Below are 23,778 nucleotides of genomic sequence, written 5' to 3' on the forward strand. Positions count from 1 at the left end.
GGCCTCTGGCTCTCAGGTCCGCGAGTTAAAGTCCTGTCGTCTACTTTTTCGCTTTTGACTATGTCTCCTCTCCGTTCGTAACAAATAAATAGTTTATGAGATTAAGAATATTTTATTCAATTAATATTTTATATTAGGTGCTTGTTAAAACAAAAAACCGCTGCCAATTCACTGGCACGTAGCTTCCTCCAACTAAACTTATAGGTCTAATAAATAAAATATTGTTTTAATATATCTATCTGTTTGCTAATGTATGAGGCGGTTTTTGATACATAATTTTATATAAGTTTTGGATGGTTTATTGTCCAAAAGTTTGCAGACTCCTCGGTTTTTTATTATAGAACATGAACACTGTCGTCAATTTTTTTACAGAAATTCACGTATGTTTAAATGTGTTCCTAACCAACCTAACCATGAAAACAACATGCTATTCATTAGATAGGTCGCTCGCGCAATTTTCGAGAAAACGATTTTTTACATTTTAGCTCTTTGGTTTAAAACTGCTCGATGAAATCGTTTGAAATTTCAGCAGCAGATAGCTTTTTTTATGGTGAATCACCAAATAAAATTTTTAAGCATTTGACTACATTGTTTGAGATATGAATAATTAAAAAATTTTCCAAAAATTTGAATCCTTGATATCTTACGAACCATAGAGGTTTAAAAGCTGTGCAATGAACTTAGCCAAAACACATAAAATATCTACTTTTTCCCGAAATCTCAAGTGCAATAAGGCCTTTTTGCGTCCGTAATCAAGGCACAAAAAAACTCATTTTTTCAGTTTTCGATTTGTCACTGAAAAAAATAAGTAATCAAATAACTTGAAATTTTAATGGGATATAGTTTGACACGTGACACGTTGACATAATTTATTTTGTGACGTAATGACGTTCAGTTTTAGAGATATAAATTAAAAAAAAAATCATCTTTGTTATTTTATCTGCCGAACAAAGCGGTCGATCCTGAGCACCAAACAAGAAAAAGTAGGTGATTTTATTCTCTTTTAAATGCATTATAGCTAAATTGTTTGTAACAATGAGATGATTGAAATAAACGCAAAATAGTGTTTTTCAAAAATCAAAAAATGGCCATAAAAAAAATATAGTTGAGATAATAAAAAATAACTGTTTTTCCTGAATTTAGAATCCAAAAATATATAAGCATTTCAAATTTTATTGATATTGACGGAGTAGTTGCAGAAATATTACGGTATACATAAACACACACATCCATACGTACATTTTGTAAAAACACTTGATTTAAACTTCTAACACATCAAAAAGTATTTTCTAGAAGTTTTAAGGAAACTCAAAATTTTACTATTACAAAGCTTCCTTTAGGAGGAAGCAAAATATATCTAAATGAATATATAAGAAATTAGCTCAGGGAGTTAGGTGTTTGACTAGCACGCTGGAGACCCCGGTTCGATCAAACCTCAGATCTATTATTTTTATTTTTAATTAATCCTGCACGATATATTTGTAAAGAACATACTGCGCCATACCATGCTACACCGTGTTACACTGTGCCATACTTTGCCAAGCTATTACCAAATGTTTAAATTGATATACATATATTGATCATAGTATGACTCAGTATGGCACGATTTGGCACAGTTTTGGTATGATGTGGCACAGCAAATTATTTCTACTATTCTACATTAAAATTCATTTAATAGAAGATGATATCTATGCGTTTACTATCACACGCGCACACACACACATCTTGAAGGCTGTGCAAAAAATATCTGTGCACATACATCTGCACAGATATTTTTCAAAAACCATGTATTTTGCTTCCTTATACCACAAAATCAATTACTAATATGTTCTTAAACAAACTTTAAAAATTACTATTATAAAGCTTCCTCTAGAATGAAATAATATATATTTTGCAGATTCAGTCATTTGCACATATAATCATATTCAGTGCGTAAAAAGTAGTTTTACTCAAAATATATACTCATAATACACAAGCTTTTGTTTTTTTTAGTTTTTTTTTCACGTTCATTGAATAAAAAATGCAATCCCTGTTGAAAATATATACCTGGATATCCAGGTAGATTTTCCATATGGATAATCTATATGGATTCATGTGGATTCCATATGGATTTATTTAGATTCCATGTGGATATTCCATATGGATATACGCATGGATATCCATCTAGTTTTTTAGAAAGTCAAGACAATTAAAGATGTTTTATGCGCCTGCTATGTATAGTTCATCTAACCATTAATGGAAGTACCATCCAGATGATAACACCAAAACTGGGGTTGTGAGCTCCAAAATTTTCACTTTTTAATTATTTTATAGAAATTAAAATTTTTTGTAATGCTACAAAATTAAAGATTTTGGAGCTCACAACCCCAGTTTTGGTGTTATCATCTGAATGGTACTACCATTATTGGTTAGATGAACTATACATAACAGGCGCAAAAAAAAATTTTGATTTTCTTGACTTTTGAAAAAACTAGATAGATATCCCTGCGGATATCCATATGGAATCCATATAGATTATCCATATGGAAAATCCACCTGGATATCCAGGTATATATTTTCAACAGGGATATAATATGAAGAGTTGCACGGAGAAATATTTTAAAGTACAGCCGAGATTAAATAAATAATAGAGTTCATTGTTCAAAATGGATCGTTTCAAGTATAGTATAGTTAAAAAAGGCGTAACAGGCTTTTCATCAACTTTCTTTTAATAGAATCAAGAGGCGCGGTACCACCCCGATAGCTAGTATAAGTTTATATATATATATATATATATATATATTTTTTTTTTTTTCATTGTGATGTCGCAAAGCACCGAGACTCCTTCATACTTTGAATTAACTTGTTAACCTATATGTATTTTATTATCTGCATCGTTTTCTTGTTTGATATTTTGCTAATGTTTATGTATGAGTGTCGTACCATACAGATTTACATGAGATTTTTCTAATTATTATGATATTTTGCTCAAAAATTGCTCTTTTAGCAAAATATTTAGGACAGAATAGTATATTGTGTACCAAGGGCGTAAAGTGAGCTTTTTTAGGCCGAGTGTGGAGTTTGCAGTACGAGTCAAGGCAAGTTTACGAGCCGCAGACGAGTACTGCAACCATACGAGGCCAAAAAGCCCGCTTAGCCATTGGTTGACACCATATTTTTTGTAACGCATGTACTGATTTTCGCGTTTTAAACTGCACTTATTGAATTTTACGCGAGTTTAGAAGATTTGCCAATGAATTTGCTGCATTTTTTCTCCCGCTGGTCGGTAAACGACTACTTTTGTCCCTAATTTTAGGTCAAAAAAACGATTCTATTCTAGATTATTGAGGTTAAGTGTTTGTTATCTTATGTATAAGTTATTATTTAAAGAATCTTATATTGTTAAAATGTCCAAATTTGTCGAATTGCTGTAAGTAAGCTTTCTATATTCTCATAGCCTCTAGAAGCAGTATACTAGTTACCTCGAGTATAAGTATCAGCAACAAATTGTTTAGCAAGGCCGTATACTGTAGTAGGTTTATTTATACATGAATGAAACAGGACCAGATTTTTAGGCTAGAAGTTGCCAAAAACCTTCTAAGTCTAAGCCAAAAACCTTCTATTTGTTGCATCGTAAATGAACGTGGATCAGTGTTTATTTAACTCAAAGAAGGCTAACGCAGCAGAGAGTGCGTCATACCGGGCGTAAACATAAAACCTAGCCTAAAAGTAATAAAACTTATTTTCGGAGCTTACCAGTGCGCGTATGAACATTAGCCGTAACCAAACTCTCGCAAAAGAAAATTACTATAATTTACTGCTCAAGAGATAAGTACATATATGTATAAATGTACAAAATGCAAAGATACATTTTATAATTCAACGATATATATCGAGTGACAATTTAAGAATGAACGATTTCTTAAATAACAATTAAAGAAATCGTTAATTCTTAAATCGTCACTCGGTATCATATACATATAGAAAGGAATTAATGTGCAATGAAATAAAAGTGTTTTTTTTTCGTTTAATACTTATCTCAACACCCATTTTTCTATTTTCTTGTTTAAAGTTTAAACAATTTAATTTTCTTTTTAAAGTTTTTCAGAGGTGCCTCGCAATGGATAAAAACTTAAGCGTTTTATTTTATCAGATTCATGTGTACTTTTACAATTTTTTCTGCAGAGATACTCTTTCTTGGCTTCAAATTTGCTAACATTATTCATATTCATCTGAACTTGTAATATTAATAGTAAAAGTGTATAGTTGAATTTTTTTAAAGTAATGGTGGTTGTATTTATAAGAAAGTACTTTTTGTAAAGGCTAGATCTGCTTACAGTCTCTACTCAGACAAAAAGCAGTTATTTTGGCCTAGACTTCAAAGACAATCTTTTGAATAAATTTTGCTTGCAACACCAAAAGAGTCATTTCCTAACTCATTTTATTTATAGGAATAAGGAAAATTTGTGATTCAAGATAAAATATATATTTTCAATCAAAATTTATAGTGAAATTTTCATTTATGCAAAAAGTAAAACAGACAGGTACGTGCGGGTCGAGGGAGGGGGGGGTAAGAGAAAGTAACTGAGAAGGAGAATGGGTAAAAGGGAAAGAGAGTAACGGCATACTTTAGGTATGCCACATGTCTCATACTATTCTTTGACCAACTGCTCTTGCAACGGAGGCATCTGGAAAGGAGGCGAGAATGTACTATTGGATATGAAACCGGACCAGGAACCAATAGTGATCTGCGAAGGTGGAGCAATAAGTATTAAATACGTATGCTACACATCTTACTGAAGTGCGTGTTTAGAGTGATCAGTTATTACGAGACTAGTATCAGTGCGAGCAGACATAATGTATCTCAAATATCGTAGTAAATAAAAAGAATGGCTTCAAAATATTTATTGAACGTCTATACTAAATTTACAGCTATAATAATTTGGCTTCGGTTTCTTGCTCAGATTCATTAAAAATTCAATTAGTTAATATTTTTGCATCTTTATGGTTAGTGTTCAGTGCATTCATTTAAAAGTGTTGTCTCTCAAACGTAGAGCGCGAATAAGATACTAAATATTTTAGCAAACCTAAGCTGAAATTCACGGCAACATGAAGTTATTAATGAACGCTATTAAAATATGTTTTTTTCAATTAATAATAAGCGTGTGTGAAAAAGAAGGTGCACGAGTTACTAGCAACAAGAAAGGAAATGGTAAATATATTATCATGTTTTAATTTCGTAGAGTGATACAAATTTTTTTTCATTGTGAAAATGTATAAATTAATTAAATTATGCATTAAAATACTATATGCGTTTTGAGTACTTGGAGTATTATATACAATTTAATATAAATTTTTAATATACCTACACGGAAAAAACGGTAGGCAACAGTAACAAAGCGCTTGGTGAAATACGCACCAACTATATTTTTGGTTAACCTTACTAAGAACTTGATAAATGTTACCAAAAAGCAGCTAACTTACCAATTTTTTTATTATACTTACAAATTACTTAGTAAAATTAACTAAAAATATAGTTGGTGCGTATTTTGCGAAGCGCTTTGTTACTGTTACCGACCATTTTTTCCGTATAGAGTGCAAAAGTTGACGGTATATATATTTTCTCTTTTATAAAGAACTGTCATGTAAGAATATACTATTTACGTAGAGAAATTTACAATATATTATAGAAATAGTAGCTTATACTGTCTTTTCGTTAAATTTTACAATTTAAAGATATAAATCTGTAATAACGATGAGAGACCCGTATTGATAAAAAAAAAACACCACTAAATTCAATGATTTTATTTGCAAAAATATCAATAAATGTAAGAACTCTTTAGCTAGAAACAAAATTTGTTTATTTTCAATCTGTTATTGCTTAAATTAATCTACCGTATATGACATTTATTTGTTTTAGTCTATATTACCCTTTATTTCACGAAAAACTATTCTTTTTCAATATATGTTCTTATAGTATAAAAAATGTTAAATATACCTATTTAATTCAATTTTTCTTATCAATGGTACAAAACATTTGATGCTTACGTGAGTTCTTCCCCAAAAAATTCTCAGATCACATGGAGCTCTGCAAAAAAAACGTCAAGGTGTTTTAAAGAGAAAAAAATTAGTCTTGGTAATTATATGCTATTCAACTTTCAATGTATAGATACGTCATTTGATGAGTACCTTAACCAGGACTTTTGTACACGATGTCCAAGTGTTCGGCGTACAAAAAATGAAGTCTAGGCGGTGCACTTTACAGTGTTCAGTACGTTACCCTGGATTCTAGTAGCCAATGTCTAGGTGTTCACAAACCTCAATTAAAATTCATATTATCCTACTTAAAAGTTTTGTTCGCTCTATCTTGAAAGAGTTCTATTTATCGTCTGACTGCATGTCGTATAACGTTATTTTTCTAGTCTCTGTAAGCTCACAAAGTTTTTAAATGGGAAACCTATGTTAAAAAACTGCTTCTAATTATTGAGAAAATTTTGAGCATGATAATATTTCTCAAAGTTAAAAATTGTTTGGGTACACATAGTCTTCACTTAGAACATCAATCGCGTGATTATTATATTAAAATATTTATTTTCAACAAAGTTATGGTGTTAAAAATCCCAATTTTTGCTATCTTTAGAGCACTCTGCTGCTCACGGATATTACTTTATCAGCGTAGAACTTTCAAGACAGCACCTTGCTCGGGGCAGTAAACGGCTGTAACAGATCCCTTCAAAAAAGTTTATGACGGTCGCCTAGGTCAAATTTTTGTCGGCTGCGACTGACTGCGATTTTCCCTTGTCTTATTTGCATTTAGTTACTACCAGAATTGTTATTTTTGCTTCCTCCTAGAGGAAACTTTGTAATAGTAAAATTTTGAGTGTCGTCAAAACTTCTAAAAAATACTTTTTGGTGAGTCAGAAGTTCAAATCAAGTGTTTTTAGAAAATGTTCTTGTGTGTGTGTGTATGTATACCGTAGTATTTCCGGAACTTCTCCATCAATATCAATAAAATTTGACATGCATAACTATTTTTTGATTCTAAATTCGGGAAAAACAGTTATTTTTTATTTTCTCAACTTTTTTTATGGACATTATTTGATTTCTGAAAAACACTATTTTGCGTTTTTTTCAATCATCTCATTGTTACAAACAATTTAGCTATAATGCATTTAAAAGAGAATAAAATCACCTATTTTTTCTTGTTTGGTGCTCGGGATCGATCGCTTTGTTCGGCAGATAAAATAACAAAGATGATTTTTTTTAATTTATATCTCTAAAACTGAACGTCATTACGTCACAAAATAAATTATGTCAACGTGTCACGTGTCAAACTATATCCCATTAAAATTTCAAGTGATCTGAACACTTATTTTTTCAGTCATAAATCGAAAACTTATAAAAATTATTTTGTTTTGTGCCTTGATTATGGACGTAAAAAGTCCTTATTGCACTTGAGATTATAGAGTAAAGTAAATATTTTATTTTGGCTAAGTTCATTGCATAGCTTTCAAACCCCTATGGTTCTTAAGATATTGAGGTTTGCATTTTTTTTTTTAATTTTCTGATTCCTTATATATCTAAAACAATGAAGTCAAATGCTTTAAAATTTTATTTGGTGATTAACTATAAAAAAAGCTATATGCTGCTAAAATTTTAAACGATTTCGTCCAGCGTTTCTCAAGTAAAGAGCTAAAATGTAAAAACTATTTTTCTCAAAACTTTTGCTTCCTCTTAGACGGGTGTCGTTGCACGTCGTTAAAGTCCCTCCCTTGCGAATTTTACGAATTTTCCCACCCATCTGCTTATGTGCGATACACTTCTTCTATACCCCTCGTTCTAGTAAATGACATAGTATTTTGTTAAGAAAATTGTTCCTTCAGCAAAATAATTAAAATTAATAATATCAAATGGTAAAATTTTTATTCTGTTTTTTAAGCCCAGTCAGTTCATTATTATAAAAAATAGATCAGATCGAATATTATAAAAGATAACATTTTTTAACACACCCCAGCATAAAGTTAGTACTTTATCCCCGGTGAGTTGGGAATAAAGAGCTACATGTATGTGTATAGAAACGTAGGATTCTGTAAAACTATTTTTGTATTTGTTCCATATATCATCACCTTGAATATTTATTTTCTGAGGCACACTTCGGTACAGTGATATATATCCGACGCCCGCGCGTCAAAACATTGCTACTGCATGATGCCGTCATATCGACGGCACGCGTGGAGCTTGAAGTCCCACCCCGATAACATGATGTCGGCCGAATGATGGCACTGAGACTGCACGGAATGGGCCACGCGTGACGTCCAGGTACTCCTGCTCCGGGACACGGAAATGACGGCATTGTGCTCAGCACAATGCTGGCACGCGGTGCCAGCATCGTGCCGGCACTTAAATTAAGAAAAAAGAAAGAAATTATACCCGAGCGGGTATCGAACCCTGAACCTTTCGACTAGCAGGCTGGCACTTTACCACTCGACCACGAACACTTGTTACAAGTCATAGCTAATTGTGTCCTTATGTACTGCGAGCAGCTGTTGATGTTAATAAAGTTGCAAGTAATCGTAATAAACAATAACCAGAATTATTATCAACGCGATAACAACATCGATATTCGCCGCTTATTTCGTGCATAGGCACGAAACCGGCAGGCTGCTATAAATTCGGTAGTCGTGAAAGAATAGCCATAATAATATAATTAATAAAAATTGGCAAGGAACAAAGTCCGGTGGATAAATAATAGCTCAAATTAAAAAAATCAACAGCCTTAAAATATCATACATTGAAAAGCCTTATTTCGTGAATTGTGCAGCTGAAAAATTTCTAAGTTTCGCAGCCAACAAAGCCAGCATTCTGCGGGAATTTCGTTCCGACAGAATGCTGTCATGGCGAGCAGCACTCCCAGCAAGCATTCTGCTAGCACTCTGAGAGCGCCAAATGTTAATAAATTTTGAACACGGGTCGACGGCACAATGCCGTCAGGTAGCTCCTCAAAATGTCTTCATAATGCTGCCATGAGTACCAAAACGGCGTGACCGCAAAATGCCGACATTTTGCCTTCGTTCGTGCCGGTGTCATACAGTCGGCACTCATGAACGTCATTCTGACAAAGTTTCGTGCCGTCGCAATGTGAGCACGCGTGCTGGCACGCTGTGCCGCCAAAATGTCAACATTACGACTTCCCGAATGGCAGGAAAAAAAAATTGTTGAAAATTCCAACGAAAGATGTCTTGGGGACGTCACAATGACGGCACGAGCGGCCAGCATGCTAGACCCCAAAATGCCCGGCACGCGATGTTATCGGGGTAACCAACGAATTTATAGCAGCCTGCCGGTTTTGTGCCTATGCACGAAATAAGCGGCGAATATCGATGTTGTTATCGCGTTGATAATAATTCTGGTTATTGTTTATTACGATTACTTGCAACTTTATTAACATCAACAGCTGCTCGCAGTACATAAGGACACAATTAGCTATGACTTGTAACAAGTGTTCGTGGTCGAGTGGTAAAGTGCCAGCCTGCTAACCGAAAGGTTCAGGGTTCGATCCCCGCTCGGGTATAACTTTTTCTTTGTTCTTAATTTAAGTGCCAGCATTGTGCTGAGCACAATGCCGTCATTTCCGTGTCCCGGAGCAGGGGTACCTGGACGTCACGCGTGGTCCATTCCGAGCAGTCTCGGTGCCGTCATTCGGCCGACATCATGTTATCGCCCCGATAACATCGCATGCCTGGCATTTTGGGGTCACGCATGCTGGCCGCTCGTGCCGTCATTGTGATGTCCCCAAGACATCTTTCGTTGGAATTTTCAACAATTTTTTTTTCCTGCCATTCGGGAAGTCATAATGTTGACATTTTGGCGGCACAGCGTGCCAGCACGCGTGCTCACATTGCGACGGCACGAAACTTTGTCAGAATGACGTTCATGAGTGCCGACTGTATGACACCGGCACGAACGAAGGCAAAATGTCGGCATTTTGCGGTCACGCCGTTTTGGCACTCATGGCAGCATTATGAAGACATTTTGAGGAGCTACCTGACGGCATTGTGCCGTCGACCCGTGTTCAAAATTTATTAACATTTGGCGCTCTCAGAGTGCTAGCAGAATGCCTGCTGGGAGTGCTTCTTGCCATGACAGCATTCTGTCGGAACGAAATTCCCGCAGAATGCTGCCTTTGTTGGCTGCGAAACTTAGAAATTTTTCAGCTGCACAATTCACGAAATAAGGCTTTTCAATGTATGATATTTTAAGGCTGTTGATTTTTTTAATTTGAGCTATTATTTATCCACCGGACTTTGTTCCTTGCCAATTTTTATTAATTATATTATTATGGCTATTCTTTCACGACTACCGAATTTATAGCAGCCTGCCAGTTTCGCGACTTACACGAAATAAGCGGCGAATATCAATGTTGTTAAACGCGTTAATAATAATTTTGGTGATTGTTTATTACAATAACTTGCAACTTTATTAACATCAACAGCTGCTCGCAATACATAAGGACACAATTAGCTATGACTTGTAACAAGTGTTCGTGGTCGAGTGGTAAAGTGCCTGCCTGCTAACTGAAAGGTTCAGGGTTCGATCCTCGTTAGGGTTTTAATTTTTTTGTTTTTTCGCTTAATTTAAGTGCCGGCACGATGCTTGCACCGCGTGCTGTCATTGTGCTCAGCACAATGCCGTCATTTTCGTGTCCCGGAGCAGGGGTACCTGGACGTCACGCGCGGCCCATTCCGTGCAGTCTCAGTGCCGTCATTCGGCTGACATCATGTTATCGGGGCGGGGTTCCTGCGAGAGTTCAAGCTCCACGCGTGTCGTCGATATGACGGAATCGTGCAGTAGCAATGTTTTGGCGCGTGGGCGTCGGGATATATCTCACTGTACCGAAGTGTGCCAAAGTGTGCCAAAGTGTGCCAAAGTGCAGCAAATTTCCGAATTTGAACATTTTGGCACACTTTGGCACACTATGGCACACTTTGACACACACAATCCATTTCCACTACGGTATTTGAATAAATTATCACAATTCGTCGATCCAATGGTTTTTTCAATAATGTTTTCGCTAGGTGATTTAGGATGGAGTACTAATTACTTTAAAAATCATCATGATCGTGTCAAAGAAAATCTTACACTTTTGCAATATTATTCATATAGACTTGCCTATAGACCAAATGAAAAATTTTTTTGTCCTTTATTGTATGCAGGAAGACTAACACAACAATTTTTCATACACAGTTATGCAATGATAGAAAACAATCGCTTAAACTTTTTAAGAAATAACCAAAAACAATTAAGGATAGAATGTTATCAAGGTTTATTAGATGCAGTTGTCAATAGTGCTTCAAATATTTTTAATAATTTTGAGAAAAAGAAAAAATTGGAAATCTCTATATACTACCATCAACATACATCGAAGGTCCTAGATATATGCAACAACATTATCAGGATGCAATGGCTATAATGAGAAAATGTGGTAGACCAGATTTATTCATAACCGTAACAATGAGACAAGTCCATGTCTTAAGAATCCTAAGCATGAATGCAATAAACGATTTCCCAAAACCTTTTGCTAAGGTAACAATAATAAAACAAGATGGTTATCCTCAATATAAAAGAACAGACAATAGTTCTGAAAATCATATTTATAGAACTAAAAATTAGGAAGAAATTCCAGTTGATAATTCAATGGTTGTACCATATAATACATTTTTGTTAATGAAATACAAATGCCACATAAATGTTGAATTTTGTGCATCTATTCAGAGTATAATATATATATATATATATATATATAAGAATATTTACAAAGGTAGTGATAGAGCATTTATCAAAATTCAAAAATGTCAAAAATGATGATTGTAATCAAGAAAAACTTGACGAAATTACAAATTATCTTGATGGTAGATATCTTAGTCCAATGGAAGCAGCTTGGCGATTTCAAAAATGTCCAATTTGTATAAGAAGTCATAAAGTTGAAAATATGCCTATACATGAAAAATACAAAAATCATAAGATATTTGAAATGAGTAAAATTAAAAGTGCAATCAACCGTTGGCAAACACCATTAACAGCTTGGTTTGAATTAAATAAAATCGATAATTTTGCAAAATCTTTAAAGTACGTAAATATTCCAGATCATTATATATTTAATAAGACAAAAAAAAATATGGCAGAAAAGAAAACATGTAAAGAAAAATATTACAATTGGTAGATTAAATGTAGTTTCACCTAAAGATCACGAAAGATTTTGTTTAAAATTAATATTAAATAAAATGAAAGGTGCAACCTTATTTAAAGATTTGAAAACCCACGAAAACATAAATTACAGTACATATAAAGACACTGCTATTTCAATGGGTTTGTTAGAACATGATTCTCAAATAATGGATATTTTCGAAAAAGCAAGCACTGTTATGTTACCAATTCAGTTAAGACAGTTTTATGCGTGGTTTTTACTTTCAGAAAATAAATATTCAAGGTGATGATATATGGAACAAATACAAAAATAGTTTTACAGAAGATTTTACTGAAAACAAAGAAAATCTTGCACTTTTAGATATTAATAAAATATTTGAAACTGAGGATAAATCATGTGAATCATATGGTTTGCCTATGCCAAACAAAATCGATTTCCATAACATTGATAATAGTGAAGAAATCGTATATTGCAAATTTATGTTTGAAAAAATGTATGTTCAATTAAATGATGATCAAAGAAATATTTTCAAAATTGTATGCGAACAAACTCATAAGATGTATTTTATAGATAGCCCTGGTGGTTCGGGAAAAACATTTTTATATAAAACATTAATTTATTATTTTATTTCTCAAAACAAAAAAATTTGCAGTGGCAATGTTTTGGCGCGCGGGCGGCGGGATATATCTCACTGTACCGTGGTGTGCCAAAGTGTGCCAAAGTGTAGCAAATTTCCGAATTTGAACATTTTGGCACACTTTGGCACAGTATGGCACACTTTGGCACACTTTAACACACTTTAGCATACTTTGGCACACTTTGGCACACCCAATTATTTCCACTAGGGTATGTATTTTGTGGATGATTTTCTGGTAATTCTTTAGCATATATACAAAGATCGTAATTTTCTGGCAAACCAGAACCTGAAACAATAATTGCACCACACTCAGCGGTCACTGGTTTGTTATATACATGTTTCTCTTTTCCGTCTTTTCGTAAAAAAATCATTTTGTAATTTGGTAGATTTTAAATATTTGAAATTTGGTGCAAGTGTTTATAATGTTTTGCTATGGGATTATTTTTTAAAACATTCGTCAAAGTTTCGATGTGTGATTTAATCAATTTTTATTTCTATCAGAATTTAATCTTTGTTCAACAGCTTCCTGATCATCATATATATAAAATTGACTATGTTTTGGAGTATTCCTATTATCTAATTTAAAAGTACTTGGAGTTACATGACAAATTTGACCTTGTATTTTAATATTGTAAACAGATTTTCCTTTTTGCTCTATTTCATTACTTGTAAAAGATGCAAAACTAAGAAGGTTGTTATAATATCTAATTAATTGTCTAAAATCTTCATCATGTAATAGAAGATTTTTTAGATTAGCATCATATTCACTTAAAGGAACTAAACAAATTTTTCCATCATTACAACAATTTGATTTTTGTTTTTCTTCTTTCCAAAATTTAGCAGAACAATACTTGCATTCATAAGTCATTTCACCATAATTTAAAGGCTCAACAAAAAACTTATCATCAGTTACGTTATTATCTGTTGTACATGTTTCAATTTTAATATTTTTTTGTTTTTTTTTATATAAAGTATAAGAAATACTTTTTAATTTTTTTTTAATATCACGATTCTCGTAATTTGCTAAATAATATAGACACTTCTTATTGTAAATAGAAACATACACATTGATCAATCTTTCAGTAATAAGTAATATAAAACAAAATGTTAGTTAAAGCCAAATTGAAGAAAAACACTTTTTATTGACCGCAGAAAATGAGCAGGTGTTTTAATTTTGTACCATGCATTCCTCTATGTAAAAACATTTTCGTCTGGACGTTGAAAGCATATACTGATTGTAGCAATTATTGATTTTTCACTATGCAAGTGTTCACGTTTTAAACCTATAAACAATAAGTATTATCAATTATAAGACTATAAGAATCAATACAAATATTAAACGAAAAAACCATGAATATTTATGTATTGAGTATACAGAAAAAAATAAGACTATAACGACTATACAATAATTACTGTCAATACATAATTTTTTTGGTTAACAAAAGTTTACAATACAATTTAAGAATTAAAAATGTATTATACAGAACATTTTAAAACTAAATGTCTTCTGTATATTATTTTTCCCAGTAAGCTTAATGATAATATATATTATTCTTATGAAAAATGCTTACACTGACGTGTTGTACATATTCTCCGTGCACGTGGTATTAGTTGATAGTGACTACCGTCACTTTTGCAGAATCAATCAATTTCTTTTCTATCATTTTTTACATCTCCATCGATATAACATAGTATAATTTTTATTTACATACATGTGATATTTTTAGTTAATCCTGGTTGTCGCTATTCTAAAAATAAATTGTAAAATTTAATGTTCGAATTATTTTTTAACGTAATCTAATCATGGGACCCCATGTATGTTTTGTTAAATAGTATACCTCATTAATAAAAATTTCAGATCCTTGTAAGAGATCAATCAGATCTAAGGGAGTATCGTTGATAACTTTAATTTGGTCAATGTTATTTACTTTTAATAAAAAACTATTTCTTAAAAATCAAATATAATAATTACTGAAATATAATTCATACCTAAGACTTTAGAAACAGAATTGCCTTTTATTTTCTCAACTTCGATAAACATTCAATCTTTCTTTATAATCTATAAAATTTATATAGAATAAAATTTTGAAAATAAAAATCATACAAAAACTACACTGGGGGGTTGGCGAGCGTAGAGAGCAGGGGGGCGAAGCCCCACTAGTATATATATATATATATATATATATATATATATATATATATTCAAAAGTTAAATCAATGTTTAAATATAACTACCTAGACATTTTTATTAAATTGAAATTAGTATGTTATAAAATTCTAAGAACTATTCATTACACCCTTATTTTTTCATAAGAATTTGATGCTTGCAATATATCAGAAGAAAGATAATGAAGTAACAGTATTTTATTAATACAAACATTATTTTAAAACATAATAGTAATCATTATAAATAATAAAATTAGTACTATATGCAAATTAAAAAATAAAAATCCAATTGACACAATGAGGTATCAGGTCGCGTATCGAATGCTTGTCTCTATTTGTCATTTATGTTTGTAATACTTCTTACAACGTTCCTTATTTACATTGGAGCTAGTAGGTTAAGGAAAGTAGTAATAGTAGTAGTTCACCCTTACAAAAAAAGTCTTCAGAGATTCCTGCAGAGAAATCTGCAGTGAATTTGGACTCTGCAGGGATATGAGAATTGCATTAATACTCAGATAAAACTGATTTTTATGCATTTTAGCAGCATTGTTGTTTATAATACAAAGTTTTAGAGCATAGATTATTGCCAAAAATCGAAAAAAAAGTCTTTCACTCTACACACGAGCTATTTTTACTTATAATATGCTATATTGTCATAGCCCAACATAAAATATTAATTGTTCTGTTAAAGTCACATTATTTTCGATCATTATATTTTTAATACTTAAGTTTTGTTGATAATCAGCAATTTTAAATAATTTAAATTATATTCGTGCGCCCGTGTAGGAAAAATCTGGGGATATTCGTGTGTAATTTCAATGAATATAATTTAGAATCGTTGATAATAAACAAAACATGAGTGTTAAAAATATAATAATCAAAAATAATGTAACTTTAACAGAACAATCAATATTACATTTATGTTGGGCTATGACATTGTAGTAGTTATAAGTAGAAATAGCTCATAGATTAAAAGACTCTGAATCAAAATAAACTAGGTTCAAGCCATAGTCCCAATACTTTATATATAATTTTTTTTTTCTTTATATTATACCCAATAATGCAATTCTCATATCTCTGCAGAGTCTAAATTCCCTGCAGAGCTCTCTGCAAGAATCTCTGCAGACTTTTTTTGTAAGGACACTATTGTTTTGCTTGAAGTTTTATTCACAGGGATTTATTTACGCAAAATTTAAGCTCTGTCATAACGCATTGCAAACTAAAATATGACTTCGTTTTAAAAACACTAGGGAGATCAGGCGTGCGAAGCGATTTTAAATTTCGAAGTTTCTAATAAAACTTTTATTTATTTTTTATTTTTATTATCAATGATTTATTTCCCGGTCAAAAATATTTACTTCAAGTTTTGCGGTAGCGCCACGAAGGCAAGGTTGAGAAGCAGACGAAGCTGCGACGCCCGTGACACTATTTACTTCTATATTCGTGTTCGGATTTTTTATGATACAGAAAAAAATGCTTATTGTTACTGTTCGTGAGTTTTTTGGCTTATTAGTATGTTTTCTGAACTGAACTGTGATTTCCAACGGAAATATTAAATAAGCCGTTTCTTTTCATTATAAACGAGTGGATATATCACGAATGCTCAAAAAAGTATCTTTACTTTTTTCTCTAGTGTGTGAAAGGACCGTAAAGTTGGCTCTCCAGCGCTCAAAAGTGAAAGGACCGAGAAGTTGGCCGCACAAGTTATATATGCGATAGTTGGGTACTTGAGTATCGCTTTCCCACAGTTTTCTACATGTTGCGCAGAGTAAATATGTTTACATTGTTTGCTTGAATTTAAGGTTATGTTTTTGAACAGATGCTGCACTGTCGCTGTACAAACTTTTTGAGTGCTGGGGACCACTGATGACGAGGTCGAAATATACTGGGCGCTGTAGATTTTTGTGTGGTGTCTAGGTGCATGCGATTGCTCGTTACGTCGTAAAAGTAGTGCTCTCCGTAGCTTTCATTGTCTAATTATAATAATTGATTCTAGACACCAAAAGCCATGGAGTGTATTACCTGGATCCCATCATCGGCTACGCCATACTTCTGGATACCGTACACGAGAGATATTGATATTTCCGTAATAAAAATCCCCGTGTGCACTACCTGAACCCCATAATAATCATGCATTTTATTTGTAGAACAAATTTGAGATACTTGAATAAGTTTGTTCACAAAGACATGAAATCTCAAAAAAAACTATTTGAAGTAAAAAGGTTAAGCGAGTTTTATGTATCGTGTATAATCATGCATCTTTATATAATTCTGTTCTCAATGAAAGTACAGATTAAAAAACAACTGAAATCCATAAAAAAGGCAAGTTTAGAATCACGTTATTTTATTCATAATACGCCAAAAAAATCATTGCTTTTAATTGAGAGCTGAGTCGAATGATTATCAATTTAAATAATAATTTAAACTTAAGTAATTGATTGATAAATTAAGCGTAACTTTCTGCATATTTTATCTGTGTACATGAACTAATGAAATTGTTATTTTAATAAAATTACATATTTTAAATGTTAAAGTATGTACTATAATAAATGTACCATAAACAAAGTGTAACAGGCGTGACAACTTACGTAGTAAGTATCTTAAGTGTGGTTTTTCATTGATCAATATATTACTTAAGTTTGAATTACCAATCCTTTGACTCGGCTCTGCATTTGAAACAATGATTCTTTTGGCGTATGATGAATAAAATAATTTTATTCTAAACTTCTTTTTAATGATGGATTTGACTTGCCTTTATTATAAGTGTTTAGATTTTAAGTTAACATACGGATTGAACAGATTCGATAAATTACAAAAGCAAAAAAATGTTGATAAGCTGAAAAATCAGTCCAAATAACCAATTGAGTTATTTTTTAGGTAAAAGTTCGAAAAAAACTCTAAAAAGTACTCGAAGCTGTAAGTTACATTTACTCGAACTTTAAGTGTAAAAACTTGACAATCGTGGTATTTAAGTCAATTTTTAACATCCCAGATTTGTTTTGCAATCAAAACAAAAAAAGTATCTGAGCATGAGTACGAGCAGTCCATTTTTTAAACTACCATTTCTACGTAATTTTTATCATTTTCATTTTAGTAACAATATCCCTGTGACCAGATAAGACTTAGATGTCAAAGAACTTGTTTGTAAAACTAACGAATACAGCTCTATCTTTTCTTAAGCATTTGCGGAGCACCACACATGATAAACATGTTAGAATTTATAACGGTTTGGCATTCTATCATGTTTCTTGACGACAGTGTAACCTTACTCAATTCACACAGAGTGTGTAAGAACACTGACAAGATTTTTGATCGTGCGAAAGTTTATACTTTTACATTTTTTAATGAAGCTCCATAAGCGATAAAAAAAAGACTCAGGTTTGAGTAAAATTTATCACAAAAAAACTGAGGTGGTTGCACGCGCGCACTCCCGTGTGAAATTCCGCACATACTAAATCTCGTGCTTAAAAGCATGGTACACTCCTGTTTTCCATTGTTAGTGTCATTGCAGTTTTTCAAACCACTTGTTGAATACTGCATGAAATGCACTCAAACTTTCAGGATCATCTAATTACATGATAATGAAGAGTGGATGACTGAAATTTCGAGCGAAATCGAAAATTAATTTATTTATCTTTGTTGGCGTTCGGCTCCAAGTGTAAGTGAGAGAAGCGAAGCCGCGCATGCGCAGAAATGCTTCTCGCGCTCGACCATAACCTTTCTCACTCGCTCTCACGGCTGAACGTAGACAAACAGTAATAGAAAAATTTCCGATTTCGTTCGAAATATCAGTCATCCACTGTTCATTATCATCTAATTAGACGAACCTGAAAGTTTGAGTGCATTTCGTGCAGTATTCAACGAGTGGTTTGAAAAACTGCAATGACACTACCAATGGTAAAGTAGGACTGTACCATGCCCTTAAGTACTTGCTTAATCATAAGCTAAGTCATGTACTAAATAGTATACTGAATCAATACAAAAATGCAAAAATACGACAAAAAACTAAAAATTCTGGCTTTTGAGGCATTTTTGACGAATTCTTTTACCCTAGATTAATTCAGGATCTTGGGCTCAGCTGTGCATTAATGCCAAAAAAAAAATAATAATAATTTTTTGGTAATTAGTAATTGGCGCGTCGGTTTTGGTGGCATAAATTTGAGGTGTTACTCATGTTTTTTACATAGTGTATGTCCAAACGCATGTAAAAAACTTGTCGGCTGAAGTCGGGGACTTTAACTCAGGACGAAGACTAATCTTTATGTGCTTGGGGTTCGTGTACATAAGAGAAAAATTCAGAATTTTCCACGCGCATTTTATGTTTTGCAAATTTGTATTTAAACATCGCGCAGGGTACGACGTTTCCAAAGTCGCCGCTGGAATACGTTATTTCACTCAGTCATCGATATATATCTAAAAATTACAAAAATTTTTAGAGCGGAGAAGAGAGTCGATTTCATTTACCTCTAAAAAGCTGAGGAATTGATTTATTTCTTTCCGAAGGAAAAAATCCTATTGTGAATCCTAATATTACTTTCATGTTACAGTACTCTTCATTCAGTATTACCGAATATCCTATGGGAATGTCTGCATAAACATTTGTATTGTGTAACAGAACGGCTTTTAAACTTCTCGTCGACGAATCGATGAACAATCTCCACTCGTTGGGGTTGTAACATCCATGTTTAAAGCAATTCATCAACCCAACTATATCTTTGCAGTAAACTAAGGAAAATTCTTCATCTTTAGCGAAATAATCACGATATTTCTTATCTCTGTCTCGGTAGTAAGAAATTTGAATTTTTCCAGCTTCATTAGTATTTTCTTTTAGCCATGAAGCCAAGTACTCCGCCCCATCCTTTGGTAGGCCCAAATCGCGTATGAGATCATTCACTTTTTCTTGTGTAAGTGGACCTTTCTCCTTCTTAGCATTATAGGGGATGTATTCCTCGTCACTTGTATCACTTGTACTAGCAACGTCATTGTCTTCATCAGGCGATTTTTCTTCTTCCGCAATAACATCTCCTTCCTCCATTTCTTCTTCTATCATTTCATCTTTATCATGTCTTTCTAAATTTTCCTCAAGATCCATACTTCCACTTACGTACGTACCCAGTGGATCTTCTCTTTTATCAATTGACGATTCATATATAGGTTTCGTGACACTTTCAACGTTAGCGTAATTAATGTGCGATATGATTTTACTATTAACTCCATGCAAATTCGTATTACAAAAATAACAGTCTTCTTTCCTTAAAGGCTCCTTCCATATCGTAGGCACTTTCATTTTTACTTCAGTTTTACCATTTTTGCCTTTCTGTAGCATTTTCCTACATATTCCGCATATGATTTTAGGAACCCAATCAAATTCGTCAATTTTTATGTCTAAGTCAAACATGTTCTTGTACTGCTCTTTAATATTTTGATTGATTTTTCTTCTATTTTTTGGGATCTCATACTTGCCACAAATGTAACAAAAACTATCCCGTTTTGCTATAAGGCATTCTTGGTCACCAGACCTCAAGTGATAAATTCTTGTAGTATTATACTCTTCGAAAGCCAAGTTTCCCACTAACAAAGAGCTGCGGTCGCTCGATGACGACGCCTGCGGGCCCGCTTGCTCACCCTGACCAGCCGCCGATACTGGGGTTCCGAATCCCTGCATCGTAATTTTTTGCTGTTTGTCTGCCATGACGGCTCTAAAGCCTTCACTCAGAAGTTTAGCCGACCGAAAAAAAGAATCGGTCGTTTCCCACCGTACCACGTGGAGGTACCCCGGGGGGCAAACAAACAGCATATTCATATCCGTTCGTATCAAGTAGGAAATATAAGCGATACAAGTGAGATGAAGATTACTGTAACATGACTTTGGAAACCTTTTGGGAAAGAAGACCTTAACACAAACCCAAGATAGTCAACATCAATCGTCTTGGGACTTACACTGAGAGAGACACCCGATAATGAAGACTGCCTAATGAATCTAAAATTACACTTTTTATATTCGCATGTTGATGAGTTTCCGGAAAACCTAGGTGATTACAGCGAAGAGCAGGGAGAGAGATTTCACCAAGATATCAAGGAAATGGAGCGCAGGTACCAAGAAAGATGGGACGTAAATATGTTAGCAGATTACTGTTGGTTGTTAAAAAGAGATCTACCATCAACATCGGAGAAGCGGAAGCGTAATCCACTTCGTAGATCATTTGCCAATAAAATAGTTCGTTACCATAAAAAAGAGTAATGGGCTTAATATTTTTACGGGTATTTTATTGAATTGCATATACTTCTAACAAATTTAAAGTAAATGAAGGAGCAGCAAACTATGATATAGTTTTAAAGGATACGATTGTACTTGCATATATATTGTTCTTTGCTTTACGGTTTACATTACCTTTGCATTGTTTCAGTTTATAACTATTTTTTTCACTCTCTTTACGTCCATGACCTTGAACTAACCTTGAACTGACCATAAATATAACCTTATGGGACAATACTGACCCTGGATTCGGATTCAGCGACCCCAGAAACCCCTATATGCCATGGTTTGATTTTACTTTTTATGAATCTTTATGATTTGACCTTCAACTGACCTTGACCATGACCTGATAGGATTGTAATAAGCCCGGATTCGGATTCAGCACCCGAAAAAATCCCAAGATAACATGGTTTTAGTGTATTTTTCATGTATTTCGATAATTTGACCTTCAACTGACCTTGAGAAAGTTCTGATGGGGTTAAACTGACCCCGGATTCGCATTCAGCGACCCCCAAAACCCCAAGATACCATGGTTTAGTCTTTTCTTAATGTATTTTGATAATTTGACCCCTATTTGACCTTGACTTAAGATCTGATGGGGTTAAAATGACCCTGGATTCGGATTCAGCGATCCCAAAAACATATAAGTACCGTGGTCAAGTTTTTGGGACTTACAATTTTTTTTATTGTGGGGCTGTGTAATTATAGACTAGTGCAAATATTAAATGGCAAAATTTCATGCTGCAGTTTAAGCAACAGTGCTTGTTAAATAATATATATTCATTAATCAAGCCAATATTTTAAACAATTTGATTGTTACAATATCAATTTTGAGTTATTTAAATAATCGTAGAATCAAAGAATTTTTCCCAACATGCGCATAAAATAGGCCTTTTTTCATGCCTAAAAGTAGCGTAGAAAATCGTTTATTCCAAGCTTGTTAGAAAAAGTTTGAGCTCAAGCGGGGAGAAAAAAATGTTCTCCCCTCTGTTAATACCCGTTTTTCAAATATCTCAAATTTTTTAATTTTTCCAAATTTCTTACATTTTTTCAAAATTTTCAAAATTTCTTAAATTTTTTAATTTTTTCAAAATTTCTTAAATTTTTTAATTTTTTCAAAATTTCTTAAATTTTTTAATTTTTTCAAAATTTCTTAAATTTTTTAATTTTTTCAAAATTTCTTAAATTTTTTAATTTTTTCAAAATTTCTTAAATTTTTTAATTTTTTCAAAATTTCTTAAATTTTTTCAAAATTTCTTAAATTTTTTAATTTTTTCAAAATTTCTTAAATTTTTTAATTTTTTCAAAATTTCTTAAATTTTTTAATTTTTTCAAAATTTCTTAAATTTTTTAATTTTTTCAAAATTTCTTAAATTTTTTAATTTTTTCAAAATTTCTTAAATTTTTTAATTTTTTAATTTTTTCAAAATTTCTTAAATTTTTTAATTTTTTCAAAATTTCTTAAATTTTTTAATTTTTTCAAAATTTTCAAACTTGTCAAATTTCCTGTGCATGACTTCAAATACACAATCTTCTATCCTACTTTCACGCATAAAAAAAATCCTTTCATGCCCTTGTTGGAAAAAACACGGTGTGTAACACGAGAACAAAAGCTATGTCAGACTCGGGTGAGGTGTTGTCAGCACTTGTCTACGTCTCGAGCGCCTTCGGCGCCCTCAACTCCGACTCGTGCTGAACACCTCACCCACGCTTGACATAGCTTATTTTCTCCCCTTGTTGCACAATGTACTATTATTTTCATTGATCTAGTTGGTGTACTTTTTGCATTTACATATTCGCATACATATAATAAGTGAAAGGTAATAAATAATTAATATTCATTACATATGCATGAATATTTAACGTTGAAATATCATACAGTTATTGCAAAATATTTCTAACTTTTTAAGGCCATCAAGTTCGAAATCAATACATAACAAACTGACGTAACAAATCACATATAAAAATTACATAATGGAATACGTGATTTTTATACATCACAAAATCACGACAATATTTTTACCAGGGTAGGAAGTATAAGGAAGTGTAAGGAAAGTGTAAGGAAACAAGAAAGTCGTGACTCACTAGGTAAAGTAAAGGACTTCGGATCCGAAGGACCAGGTTCAAATCCCGACTAGAGGAATCTTTCCTAAATTTTTCATTCGTTATTGTAGTGTAAAAGTATAATGAAAAACACGTGCTTTAGTACATGATGATAATATGTTTAAGTGGGTCCTAAAAGTCATATACTTCAACACATTATTATATACGTGATATGACAAGTGTTGAAGCATATGATAAGTACGTACTTCGGTCTAATTCAGTGTACGATTTAGCATTTGACTTAGCTTGTAATTAAACGTGTTATTCAGCACGACCCTTAGCACAGGCGGATTTTTAGCAGGGCTCACACAAACACACATTAGTATGAACTATTTCTAAAATTACGCAATTCAAACATAACACGTCTAATTGTACTTCTAACAGGTTTCTATGAAATTCATGATTTCATTGTTGTATAACTTGTTTTTGCTG

The 23,778-nt window shown here is 32.8% G+C and overlaps 1 protein-coding gene and 1 long non-coding RNA gene across 5 annotated transcripts in view; one reads left to right on the forward strand and one right to left on the reverse strand.

Annotated features, from left to right (window-relative positions):
- LOC100680190 (laccase-5) overlaps nucleotides 1-23,778 on the forward strand; it is a 360,660-nt gene that overhangs the window by 42,745 nt on the left and 294,137 nt on the right. The window contains exon 1 of one of the 4 annotated variants that reach the window (XM_031925150.2): nucleotides 4,612-5,191. The exons of the other annotated variants lie outside the window; for them this stretch is intronic. Within the exon in view, the coding sequence (XP_031781010.1) occupies nucleotides 5,089-5,191 (103 nt within the window). The 5' untranslated portion in view covers nucleotides 4,612-5,088. Of the gene's footprint in view, nucleotides 1-4,611; nucleotides 5,192-23,778 lie in introns of those variants that run through there. 4 annotated transcript variants of the gene reach the window in all.
- LOC116738642 lies at nucleotides 12,801-14,956 on the reverse strand. The gene is made up of 4 exons (XR_004345189.1): nucleotides 14,811-14,956; nucleotides 14,660-14,724; nucleotides 14,393-14,569; nucleotides 12,801-14,104 (listed from the first exon to the last, which is right to left on the reverse strand). It is a non-coding gene; the product is annotated as an uncharacterized LOC116738642 (long non-coding RNA).

The sequence above is a fragment of the Nasonia vitripennis genome (genome assembly GCF_009193385.2).
Source record: "Nasonia vitripennis strain AsymCx chromosome 2 unlocalized genomic scaffold, Nvit_psr_1.1 chr2_random0005, whole genome shotgun sequence".
NCBI classification, from domain to species: Eukaryota; Metazoa; Arthropoda; class Insecta; order Hymenoptera; family Pteromalidae; genus Nasonia; species Nasonia vitripennis.